Source organism: Entamoeba invadens (assembly GCF_000330505.1).
Source record: "Entamoeba invadens IP1 unplaced genomic scaffold scaff_1105074725199, whole genome shotgun sequence".
Classification (NCBI taxonomy): domain Eukaryota; phylum Evosea; order Mastigamoebida; family Endamoebidae; genus Entamoeba; species Entamoeba invadens.
In genome coordinates, this window is record NW_004440113.1 from 125,648 (window position 1) to 138,888 (window position 13,241).

The window sequence follows — 13,241 nt, forward strand, 5'->3', positions numbered from 1 at the left end:
TTTTAAACTATAAATCCCGTTAATTGAGGTAATATAAATGTAAAATTTTTGTCAATTGTAATATGAACTTTTTGGACAACAAATTAAATTGATTTTTTTGAAAACTTTTTTTTGAGTGAAAAAAAGCCATTATTAGAGTAAAAACAAAGAAAACACCAAAAAACAATATTTTTTGTTAAAAAGTGGACTTTTTTGCCAACAACCACAAAATTTACTATATAAATGTCTAACCCTGTGCTTAATTAAAAAAAGTTAAGACAGTCTTTGCTATCTAAACAGTCAAATATAATTATGTTAATAATGATTTTTATAAATATTTATATATCGGTTTGAACAAACATAAGGTTTATTTTTATAAATTATTATTGATAAATATTTAATTCCAAATATTATAGAAAATAATTATTAAATGGTATTTATATGAAATAACTTCATTATTTTTTTGATTATTATATATTTGAACTACATACTTAAAATGGATAAACTAAGTAATTCAAATCGTTCATACACCAAGTCATTGATTTGAAGTCAATTTTAATTATGATCCAATTTCTAACAAATTAATAGTTTGAGTTATATTATGTCCTCTTTTCCTTTTCATCTTTATATGATTTGACTTTTAATTCTCATTTATGTCAACATTGTCAGGATTTCATTTGATGATTGTATCAAAATACTTCTCCACTTTCAGAGACTTTTTAAATGTTGAGATAGTCTGCAAAAAGTTTAGGGGGAACACAGAAAAATTCCACTTTAATCCGATACCCTTGACATTGGAATCTATTGATGAATTTCCCAATCTTGAGACTTTGGTGTTATATTCAGAAAACGACCCCATATTTACGAAACGAAGAATATTTAAAACAATTTTATCTTCAAAGACTTCTTATGGAAACTACCTTAATTATAAAGAATTTGGTGTTCAATGTAACAAAGTCGAATTGGATAAAATACAAATAACACAATTTGATCAAATTGATTCTGAAAAAGTTACCCATTTAGCTTGCGAATGTTACAGTCGCTCATCTACATTAAAGCATGTAATTTTACCACCAAAACTTGAAGAAGTTGGATATGGTTGTTTTAAAGGGTGTAAATGTCTTGAAACAATTCAATTTCCAACTACTGTTCTTTCAATTGGATGTGTCTGTTTTGACTATTGTGGAATGCTTTCCTCAGTAACATTACCATTGTTAATTAAAGAGATAAAGGAGTGGACTTTCAATCACTGTTTTTCTCTGAAAAAGATTAACATTCCACAAAGTGTCACTTCAATTAAGTATGGGGCATTCAGTGACTGCACTTCTTTGTCTTTTTTAACAATTCACAACAAAATCAAGGAATTTGGACTCGAGTGCTTCAAAAATTGTTTCTCTATGAAAGAGATCAAAATAAAAAATTCAAATTATTGTGTTCAATGCGGTCTTCGTCTCGTTTACAACTCTTCAAATAAACTCGTCTCATTTCAACTACCACACAAAAACGTATTTGTGAATGATTTTCCATTCATTTTGCTTAAAGACTGTTCAACGAAATACACAATCCCATTTGGAATTAAGTCAATAAGAAAATATTGTTTCTACAAGACTCCACTCGAGAAAGTAAAATTTACAACAACATTGAAAAAAATTTGCCAGAGTTCTTTTGAAAAATGCAACAATTTATTTTCTGTCGACCTACCAACATCTATTATTCGTCTTGAAAAAAATTCTTTTGACTCTTCATGTTCTTTGAGAACAATCAACATTCCACAAACACTCAAAAATATCGAGCCAAGAACCTTTAATTCGTGTTCGAATTTGATTGATGTCCAACTTTACCATTCCACTAATTATGAAAAGTATGTACCTTATAAATATCCACCAATTTCGATACCAGAATCCACTGTGTTTAAAAAGTAATTTATGTTTATTAAGACTGATTTGTTACCAAATTGTTTAAAACATACCTTTTTGTTCTAAAAATAGAATTAAAAATACAAATAAATTACATGATGCGTCTTAAAGTGATATATACATCTTTTAAAATTCAAATTTTTGGAATATGGATAATGAAACGTGTCTCGTAACCAAGAACCATCATGGAATGCGTCAAAACAACTAAATGTTTTGATTGATGCGTAATTCCTTTAACCAATTCCGTTCATTCTTTAGTTAATGAAGAAAAGCAACAAAACTAAGAGAAACTCTGAAATCGGGTGACTGTCATATTATTTTAAGAAATCGGAAAATTGAAAAGAACCCACAAACGATCATACAAAAGTTATAATTGGTGGTGATTTGATGGGAGTTGTTGGTGACATGTTGACTTGGTGTACTTCCAATGTACTATTGTATTCCACCATTCTATTTGTGAGTCACTTATAAATTCTAAATCCCATTTAATCTATTAAACCCATCTTCAAATATTCATCTTATTTATACCACATTTTCAATTGAATTTTTATCGGAATCCACTTTGTATAAGAACAACTCTTTTTATTTATAAAAATAGAATGAATTCCGTTAAAATTACTGGTAATTGTTATAGTAAACTATTATTACTTCTTTATAATTTCTTATAACAAAAACAACAAACTGCCAAGGCAACAAGGGAGTTGGTTCAGACTTAAAAAAGTTCATACCAAGCACTTGTTCTGCGGTAGCTCTTGCTTTTCTGTCCACTGTAATCAATTTCGACAACATTTCCTCTTGGTCCATCGAGCATTTCCATCTTTCCAAAAACTCAACTAATCTACAAGGAAAGGGTTTGTTTGGTCTATACTCCTCCCACCTTCTAAATTGTCTTGCGTCACTTTCATCCGGTGAACCACAGACTCCATAGATCATTGTTAATATTTCCAACTCGGAACTTCCAGTGAATGGGGGTCGCTTAAACAAACACTCGAATATGATACACCCAACACTCCACATATCTATTTCAGTTCCATAGAACCCATTTCCTAATATCAATTCTGGTGGTCTATAATTCAACGTTATCACGTTGTTGTTACACTCACTTTTACTTGCCCGTCGCGCAAGTCCGAAATCTGCTATCTTCAAGTATCCTTTGTTATTGATCAGTAAATTACTAGCTTTCTTTTTAGTTTGTTTTTAATTTATTTATAATTACTGGTACCTATTCTCTCTGGTGTAGAAATGTAAGACAAACGCTTCAAATCTCTATGAACAATCCCAGTCTTATGGAGATAATTAATCCCGACTAAAAACTGGAAGAGATACCCCTTGATCTGTGCAAAAGATATTGTTGTCGAAACTACGGGCGAATATAAAAGACTTTGAAGGTCATGTGGCATATACTCAAAGACAAGAAAAAGAGCGCCAGTGCCATCAATGTACTTTTCAGACGTTACAACGTCGAGTAATTTGATAACATTTGGGTGGTTAAGCTGTTGGAGAAACCGGATTTCTCGCGCAGTTGTTTGTGGGAAGCCATTCGAGTTTTCAAATTCCTTCATTTCTTTCAGAGCAACTGGTGTGCCTGTTGGAATTGTTGTGCTGTAGTACACCACTGAGTATGTACCACGACCCAGCTCTTGGTGGATTTGATATTTGTTCACAACACGTATCATCTATTTGTAAATTTTGTTTTGGGTTTTATGGGTTGGATTTTTTTGAGGAAAAAAATCAGTTTTTTTAGGGTTGATTCATTGTGGAAATTTTTTCAAATGCCATTTTGAATGATGACTTGGATGAATTCGTGATTTAATTTTATTGAACACTCATCGCTAAAAATCTAGTGAAGAGCAGTCTCAATGTCATACTTATCATTTTATCATAATGAAATATTGAATAAGAGTCTCTATTCTTCTGTTAAATAACAGTCTATCTATTTTTATTCCATTTTAATATTTAACAATTTAACTATAATAATAAACTAGTAAAACCTATTTTTCAAAAATAATTAGTTTTTATTAATAATTAAACAAATCAATTGTTATAATAATTTTTTGATGAAAAAACTTATAATTCAGTATTTCGAGTTTTTACCAAATTCTTAATTTTTAGATAAGATTATTCTTCTACTTCCATCCCAAAAGTTCCGAACAAAAAAGAAATTGTCGAACCAAATCAAAAGACAATTATTATAAATATAACAATTTTTATTACAAAATATAGTTTATTCATTTTTTTTTAATTAAACAAACTATACAATTAACTATATTTAAACCATATCATGAAACAATATTTTAACATTTATTTTTATCTTTGAAAAACTATAATTTGTTAGTTAAATAAATTAAAAGAATTGGTATAAATATTAAAAAAAAAAGAACTATTAAGAATGGTAAAAACAATTATTTGAAGTTATTAAAAGAGAGACAAGACAATTCATCTCGAAAAGCAGATGGACCGCAAGACATTAGCGAAATACATAGACCACACTCTTTTGAAGGCCGAAGCGACTGAGCCACAAATCAGAAAATTATGTGCTGAAGCTAAAGAGCACCAATTTGCTTCTGTATGTGTGAATCCATCATGGGTCTCTCTCTGCCACGAGTTGTTAAACAACAGTGGTGTGATGGTGTGCACTGTCATTGGATTCCCATTGGGGTCGACCCCAACCGAAGTGAAAGCTTTTGAGACAAAACAAGCTGTTGCCGAAGGAGCTGAAGAAGTTGACATGGTCATTAACATTGGATTAGTCAAGAGCCAGAAATATGATTTAGTCGAAAAGGATATTCGAGCTGTTGTAGAAGCTGCTGGAACCAAAGCCGCTACCAAAGTCATTATTGAGTGTTGTTACCTCACCGACGAAGAGAAGGTCGAAGTTTGTAAAAGAGTTGTTGCCGCTAAAGCCGCCTTTGTCAAGACATCGACTGGGTTTGGAACCCACGGCGCGAAGGTGGAAGACGTCGCATTGATGAGAAAGACTGTTGGCGATCAGGCAAAGGTTAAAGCTGCTGGTGGAATTAGAACTTACGACGACGCGATGGCAATGATTAAAGCTGGTGCTGATAGAATCGGGGCTTCTGCTGGTATTGCCATTTTGGATGGAATGCACTAAGTTTCACGAGTTTACATATGTTTAGTTTAATATAGTTTTAATTATCCAATAATTATAATAATAAAAAGTAATCTATTAATTTTACTAAATAATAGTTTATTTTTACTAAATAACATTTATGATCAGAGGTTTCCAAAATAATTATTGCCGAAAATGTGGTATTATAACGTACGAATTTATAGAGAAAATGAACATTTTGGTTATAAAATGGTGACGTGAATAATTAGGATTGTGATTTTGAAAACCTCTGTTTATGATTACAAGTTTCTCATATACTATTAACTAATAATAAATTAACTATAAATTAATAGAAGAGTAACACACTCTTTGTTAACATGCGAATAGAAGCAACTGACCTTTATCGGACTGTTTGATAATGTCTTAGATATTGTTTGAAACATTAGTATTGTCTAAAGTAATTGTGTTTTGTTTTTGAATTTCTTTGATTTTATTTTCTTTCTCATCATCACCTTTGTTTTGAAAAACTTTGAAGGATTCACTTTTGACTTCTTGCATTTCGATTATCACTTCTTTAAAATTTTCACTTCCGAATACTGTTGGCTCTTGATTTTCAACAAACTGAATGATTGGAATGTCATCGGCATCTTGTTCGAACCAGATCAAGAATTTATTAAAGGAGTTGTTTCTTGTCTGTGCAAGTTTGATGTAATTGTGATATAACGCAAATATGAAGAATGCAAACAGAAGTCCAATAAAAATATCGACCGAGTAATGCATCCGTGCAATTGCAAAAATACACCACCCACAAGCTACATACACACAAATAGCAACATTGAAACCAAAATAAAACAGTTTTGAAGTTTTCTTGTTATCAAAAAGTGGATATTTATCACTGTACGAAACCATGAAGAGTCCAGCAAGTGTTAATGAACTTGTGTGACCAGAAAATAATTTATCAACAGTACTCACATGTGTCCCAGCAGATATCAATACACTTTCAAACAGAGGATTTGTATTAACACTGGAGTCTCTATGAGCTGGATCATTCAATAATGTGAAGTACAAACAGACACTTCTAATTAGGAAGTTGATTCCCATTAAGAAGAAGTATCTTCTCAGAACAACAAGTCTTCCCCGAGTAAGTATGAATCGAATTGCAAACAACACAATGAAGAATCCAATGTACTTGTTGGCGAAGTCGCATAAATCGATATAACCAAATAGATCAAAGAGATAGTCGTCTAACACAAATTTGTGTAAAATGATCTCAGGGTGTTGTCTCTGGAATTGCCTTTGAAATTCTTGGGCGTATGTAATAGTAACACCATTTAAGAGTCCACCAAATACCATGAATAATATAGATAATACTAATGGATGAGTAAGTATAATAAATAATGTTTGTAAAGGTTTCTTATACAACGAAAAAAGTGCACTTTTTGCAAACAAGAAAGTGTTTTTAAATGGACTTAATAAGGTTTCAAAGATATGAAGGTTCTTTAAGTGACTTTTAAGTTTAAAAGACTTCTTTGGCTTCTGTTCAATTGTGTCGGAAATTGGGGTTTTAGTTGCTACAGTTGGAACTGCAGAGACTGGAAGTGTCATGTTGATTGAGTGAGTGGTATCCATTATATTATATTGATAAAAAGTACTGACTATTGTATTCCTTTTATTGAAAAAATGGGCAGGTTTCTTTTAAAGTGGATACTGTAAAGTTTAAAATATTCGATTTTACTCAGGCATTTTGAGCAAAAATGAATAACTCAATTGTCATTAATCTTGAAGGCATGGTTTCTTTTTTCTTCTTTTAAATACCTATAAATAACAATTTATTTTATTAAAATATCACTTTAAAAATATATAAATAGTTGGGTTTTATTGTTTTATTGTCTATTCAGCTTTAATGAAAAGACATTTTTGTTGTTTGAGTATCATCGATGGTGAAGAGATCCAATTGTATTTTTCATTCTTTTAGTACCTCGAACTCCACTTCATAATTACATTTTCATCTAATAGTTTATTATTAATATTTAATATCATAATTACTATTGCTTATTTCGCAAATATATCGAACAAGAAATAGTTATAAAATTTTAACCCCTTTATCTAAATTATTTGAATGAAAAGTAATTAATAGCTATTTATATTTATCATCTTTTCGCATTTTGTTTTCTCTTTTTTTTGGTTACAAATAAATCCAATTGAATTGCTAAAACCATTACTAATATTTGTTATATCTTTCTTAAATTTATTAAAAAAAAGTGGACAAATTCGCTCGAAAACAGCTTTTTGTTGTTGTTAAAAATAAAAATCAAGTTATTTTTATCAAAGGTATATTTTTTTTCGAATGATTGTCATTCAATATGAAACAAAAACAAAAAATGAATAGTAAATTGTATTATAAAATATACAAATTGTGTTAATACATAACAGATACTTGGATTAACGATCAAGATACTATTTTATAATCACTTAGAATTATGTATTTCCTTTCTATAGTCATGGTAAAAAAGGTTGTTGAGTAAAAATGGTTGTTGATTGAATAAAGGTCCGGTTTTTTGTATTTCAAGAAAAGTTACAAATTTCTTCGCATCATTGAAATAATATTGAAAATATGTTTTTGAGCAAATAAAACTATTTTTAACAAAGGAGTGTATTTTTAAAACGAATTGTTTTCTTCTCATTCTCAACATTTTTGTGTGTTGATTATATAAAATGTATAACATTCTCAATTTTGAATCGAAAATTGTTTTTTTGTAATTCGAAAAACAAGTATAGTTCAGTATAGTTAATATAGTTTCTGAAAAAATGAAAGTGCTTTTTTTCACCATGTTCGAAAAATAGAACACAAACAAGGATAATCATAAAAACGATAATTGACAGTATTACAATTAGTTGTCAATTTTATAACATTAAGAGCTGTTTATTGAACATTATAGATATTACATTATACATAATCATTGTTGTTTATCAAAAAAAGAAAATGAAAGTGCTTTTTTTCACCCCCTTTCATTTTTTGAGTAAAATAAGAAATGAAATTGAAAAATTATATTTTTGTTAAATATGAGTACTCCTCTTTATTACAAACGACATTTGTATTGGAAGCAAACTATACACAATCATGAGTATCAAAGTTATGGTCACACAATCGTTTTTTAAATTAATTTTCTTGATAACATGAAAAATAGAAAATAAAGAGTCAATTGTTACATAAAGAAACGGGAAATCACCCAAATTTTATAAATATATATTGCGATTAGATGTCAAATTGTTGGGGAATAATAAAGACAATTTTTCGAAACACTTCAAATTATAATTATTAATAAAATTAACCATTAATTATAATAAAAACGATAAATACAGCTGGTTTCAGAACTCAATAATCATGTCCAAACCACAGCGAAAACCCGCTTCAAAAAAAATTGGATTTGAGCGTGTTGCGCCACAGTACAAAATCGGGTCGTGGCTGTGATTTTTGGATTTCTGTGAAACCCATGCAACAGAAATCATGGAATGTCTAACACTCCAACAACAAATGAAATTGTTGAGAAGTGAAAAATGGCTTGAAAAGGTTTCAATTAAAACGAAAGCCAAAGTGTTGGGTGTCTCACCCTCGACGGCCCGCCTCAACAACTTGTATGACGATGTCTAAGGGAAGTCTGGAAGAAAACGAGAAATTAATCAATCGAGAATGCCGTTGTTGTTGGAAACAATTTGAGAAAGACAAAACACCACCAAACCAATCACCACCAAAAAGATGGGAAATGTTGCAGAAGGAGTTGTTGGGAAGAAAGTATCAAAAAGAACCATCGCAAACAGTTTGAGAAGGGAGGGTTTAATTAAGAAGATTGCAAAACCAATGGATAAAGAGAGAGCTGAGTAAGAATGAGTTAAGAAGCTATGAAACTAGAGCTGTTGATTTGTTGAACAATGACAAACAATATGCCGGCGAAAGAGGTGTCCACTTGAATGGAGTTAAACCCTCCCTCCTTATCAACATGGACGAAAGTGGTTATTGTCCATTTGTGGACTCAAAAAGGAGCAACTTTTATGTTGACGACAACTATGACTACACCAACTCTTACTCTGTTGATCGCTCTCAAAAACGCATAACACTGATTGCAGGAATATTTGCCAACAACACCACACTTAAACCAATGATCATACTATCAAAGTTGACAATGAAAAATGAAATCGACAGATACATAGACAGAGATGATGTTGAAATTGCATATCAACGCAAATCTTTTATTACTGAAGACATATACACGTTGTGGCTTGAAAGATGTCTTTAATCAGAACTGGAATTAAGAAGAAAATAATGCCCACAAGAATGGGCGGTTTTAATACAAGACAACTGTGTTAGCCATATTAAAGACGGTGCTAGAAAGTGGCTGTTCGAAAATAAAGTGGCTTTATTATTATTGTGCCCACACAGTAGCCACTTGTCTCAGCCACTGGACATCGTCATATTTGGCGTTCAAAAAGTTTGTTTTTATTATGAGAGAAATTAGTGAAATAATATTATTGTTCAAAGCCGTTATGAGTCTTGTTAACATGTTTACTTTTCTTTTATTGTTATTGACTGATAGAGAGCAATGGGTTCTTCGGTAGTTTCTCGACTTGTTGGTATGAAGTACCCCATTGGTGTTATGTCTCAAAAGGATGATGTTGAAGATGAAGTCAAGAAGGCTACAAAGCGAAGAAAAATGGAAATTTTAGAACTCAAGGATCAAGATGGTGCAATAGATGCTGCTAAGTTGGGAGAGTTGTCTGTTTGTATGGTCACAAAAAGAGTCGTTGAAATCATCCAATCGTTCAAAATTGCCTGCGTTAACAACAACACCTCAGCCTTTCACATGTGTGGTTACGTAAAAAAGCCAATTGGAAAAGAAAAAGAGGGTACTTATGATGTCAGAATTTTCTACTGTAGGGAGTATGCCTTCAGAATACGAGAGTTTTTGGGCGAACAGGTTTGCGTAGTTCCCGTTGCCTTTCCTGGAAGAAGAAGCAACTTAAACATTGATAAAAACGAAGGCACTTCAAAATGATTGAAAATTTGTGTTATGTTTGATTTATTTTTTGAATATTTCCTGATAATTTCAATGTAAGTTGGGCTGACCTGTAAGATTAATTAAAGTACACAAGTTCAAAAGGAATTCAAAATGAAATTTATTTTTATTATTCAATCATTGATAATATTATTTAAGTTTAAAATAATAAAAATATGGTTTTAAAAACTTCTTTTTAATACAATTGTCAAATTATGACATCTCGTAAACTTTAAGTTTTTACAGATCAACTCTGATTTTTACATATTTAACAGATCAATTAAACTGATATTTTTATTATTTACTCACGTTTAAGTAACAACTGCATTTTCCTTAATTATTATAACATCGACAATCTTTTTTTCACGACTGCTTATTATTGTTTGTTTTTTATTTCTCTTTATTCAATGTGTTTATCGATAGCTTTATTTGCTTTGGTTAAACCAATACTGGTTGTCAAAAAGGTGGAATTGTGGAGTTTGTTTACGTTTTGTTAATACAGAAAGTGTTGACCGTATAGGTTTAGCGTTTCTTTCGATGATTGGCTTTTTACTTGTTTAAAGCATAAAATACTCTTGCCATTGACTAGAGCATTCATCTAATTGAAACTTTTATCATCTTTTTGTTATTGTTTTTTGTTATTGTTTATAAATGAGAAGAAATCTTCTTTCCCTTCATTTTCTATTTATTTTTTCGTTTTGATTTGAATAATATGTTCTTTTTCGTTCTGTTTAAAGGGAAAACAACTTCAATTAAAGGTACACTACAAGTGTAACTTTTATTGAAATGTAAAAATAAACCGAACCTTTATTCAATCAACAACCATTTTTACTCAACAACCTTTTTTACCATGACTATAATTGAATTTATCAGGATTTCATGACTAAGAGCAGTCGTCTTTATCAACCATTTTTTTGCCCTCTTCCGAAACATCGTCAGATCTTTGTGCTTTTTTAAAACTTCCAGTTCAAAAGAAGCTCATTCAAAATAGTATCTAAATAAATAAAGGTAGAGTTGGAGGAAAAAAGTCCGGTTCGATAAGGAAAAAAAATAATTATAATAAAAAACTATTTTATTTTAGTCAAATAATGATGAGTGATATTTCTTTAAAATAGTATAATTTTAAAGTAATTATATTTAAGAAGAAGTTCTGCGTATATTCACATTTCATGAACAAGCCTGTAATTGTTTAAGGGATTCATGAGGATTGTTAATTTTTCTGAGGATGGTAAATATCTTAAACATAATTTCTTTCAATTTAGATTTTTTTGCCTAAGATCAAAAAGGTATATTTTGAAACACATGATTTTCTTTAAAAATGCTATTTATGGATTGTTTGAAAGATGATTCTTTCAGTTGATTTTTACAAAAAAAATAATCTACTTCTATTTTTTGATTTACCACAAGACTAACTTTGGTTTATATGAAAACATTTGACAGACATATAAATTATCGAAAAAGTCGATTTTTTAATCAAAATCACAAAACAAATTAATCGAACAATTTTTAATCTTTTTCACAAAAAATACAATTTATTATAAATCAATTCATGATATTTCAAACAATAAAAATTGATAGCAAATAACGTATTAATAACGTATACTCTATGCGATGACAATTTATGTATTTGCGCAAATTCAAAACGAGAGGTTTTGGATATCGATAAAACAACGATTGATAAATAAACAAATTTTTAAAATAAAATCATTTTTGTTATAAACTGTTTTATTTATTTTTTAAAACATATATACACAAGAAATATATGTTTATATTAATATTTTGCATTATACAATATTAATTCTCAATGAAAATGTGTTCAATTTATTAATCAATTTTATATATTATTTGGCGTTTTTGTTGTGTTTTGACGATTTTTGATATAATCAATTATCAAAACCCACTTTATAAAAATTCTTTGATAATTTTATTTATAGAATTTTAAATCAATAGTGGCAGTGCTATAAATATCTCTGAGGATGGTAAGTCGTGTAACAAACAGACATTATCAACACGGACTTAAACATCTAAAAAGTGAAATGACGTGTTCCCATGTTCAAAAATAGTAACTTACTCAATATACATTTCAGATAGATGTAAAAGTGTAAACTTTCTATTTCTGTCATCCTCAGAAAATAATTGCCATCCTCAGAACTGTAAATCTGTTTAAAACACAAGTTAATATCAAAATGAAACAATCATATTAAAATATACACAATATGATTAACTTTGTTATTACAATAAATTTGAATAATTGCATAAATTACAAAATTATTAATAAATTTGTTATTTTAAAATTACATTTTTTTGAAAATCAGTGTTTTCTACTTTTTCAATTTTCATTTTGATAAAAAAAACAATTATCAATTTAAACGTAAATTTCAATTATTATGTTATAAAGACGGATTCGAAAATAATTTCAATAAGTATATAATCATAATATGAACAAGTTTAATTCATGTTTTGTTATTTTCCGTCTCAAGTTCGCGAGATATAATTATTGTTTTTGTTTACTGATTATTGTGGCGATTTTTTGATTGTATTTAATCTTTTGGCATTTATGACAAATTATTACCATTATTTAAAATTGAACTTTGACTCGAAATATTAAGTGTCAATTATAACTTGAGTTATGAAAATGGGCTTTATGGGGAACTGAACATTATGGATTTGATTTTTGTATCCTCAGAAAAATATTTTTTAATAAGGATAGCTTTGATCCTGAAGATACACCTTATCCTCAAGAAACCCTTTAAAATACATTATTTTTTTATGTTGAAATTAATACCTAAAATCGAAAGTGTCAATATTTTAAAATTATTATTATCAATTAATTGAATGTATATCTTACTTAATGGTGTTATGTGATGTATACTAACAATTGTAATTTGGTCAAATGATTATTCAAAATGAAATAAACATAGACAATTATTTAATACGACTAAAAACTAAAAAAACAATTCATTGATGAGAAAAAAACTTTTAAATAATTTGAACAACCATGAACACCTAAGAATTCAATTATGACTTATCTTTCAGACAATTTCTTTTGAAATTATAATCCCGGGTTTGCATAGCTAAGAAGAGATTTGAACAACCATGAACATTATAATTACCCACAAATTACACAATAAGTAAATAGCTCAAATAAAGTTATTATAAAAGGTAAATATAATGTACAATTCACCAAAATATTCAATTTAAAACACAAAATAGTCTACACCTCTG

The 13,241-nt window shown here is 29.3% G+C and overlaps 5 protein-coding genes across 5 annotated transcripts; 3 read left to right on the plus strand and 2 right to left on the minus strand.

Moving 5' to 3' along the window:
* Positions 1-632: 632 nt before the first annotated feature.
* Positions 633-1,901, plus strand: EIN_093690 (hypothetical protein; the record flags this gene model as incomplete). The annotated part of the gene is made up of 1 exon (XM_004253935.1): positions 633-1,901. One exon carries the CDS (start codon positions 633-635, stop codon positions 1,899-1,901), a length of 1,269 nt encoding a protein of 422 aa, XP_004253983.1.
* Positions 1,902-2,251: 350 nt separating this feature from the next.
* EIN_093700 (cyclin-dependent kinase C-1, putative) lies at positions 2,252-3,571 on the minus strand (the record flags this gene model as incomplete). The annotated part of the gene is made up of 3 exons (XM_004253936.1): positions 2,252-2,345; positions 2,578-3,073; positions 3,151-3,571. 3 exons carry the CDS (start codon positions 3,569-3,571, stop codon positions 2,252-2,254), a joined length of 1,011 nt encoding a protein of 336 aa, XP_004253984.1.
* Positions 3,572-4,347: 776 nt separating this feature from the next.
* On the plus strand, positions 4,348-5,007 carry EIN_093710 (deoxyribose-phosphate aldolase, putative; the record flags this gene model as incomplete). Its single annotated transcript, XM_004253937.1, has 1 exon — positions 4,348-5,007. The coding sequence occupies one exon, from the start codon at positions 4,348-4,350 to the stop codon at positions 5,005-5,007; it is 660 nt and encodes a 219-aa protein (XP_004253985.1).
* A 381-nt stretch (positions 5,008-5,388) lies between these two features.
* EIN_093720 (hypothetical protein) lies at positions 5,389-6,318 on the minus strand (the record flags this gene model as incomplete). Its single annotated transcript, XM_004253938.1, has 1 exon — positions 5,389-6,318. One exon carries the CDS (start codon positions 6,316-6,318, stop codon positions 5,389-5,391), a length of 930 nt encoding a protein of 309 aa, XP_004253986.1.
* A 3,245-nt stretch (positions 6,319-9,563) lies between these two features.
* On the plus strand, positions 9,564-10,016 carry EIN_093730 (hypothetical protein; the record flags this gene model as incomplete). The annotated part of the gene is made up of 2 exons (XM_004253939.1): positions 9,564-9,740; positions 9,846-10,016. The coding sequence occupies 2 exons, from the start codon at positions 9,564-9,566 to the stop codon at positions 10,014-10,016; spliced, it is 348 nt and encodes a 115-aa protein (XP_004253987.1).
* Positions 10,017-13,241: the final 3,225 nt, after the last annotated feature.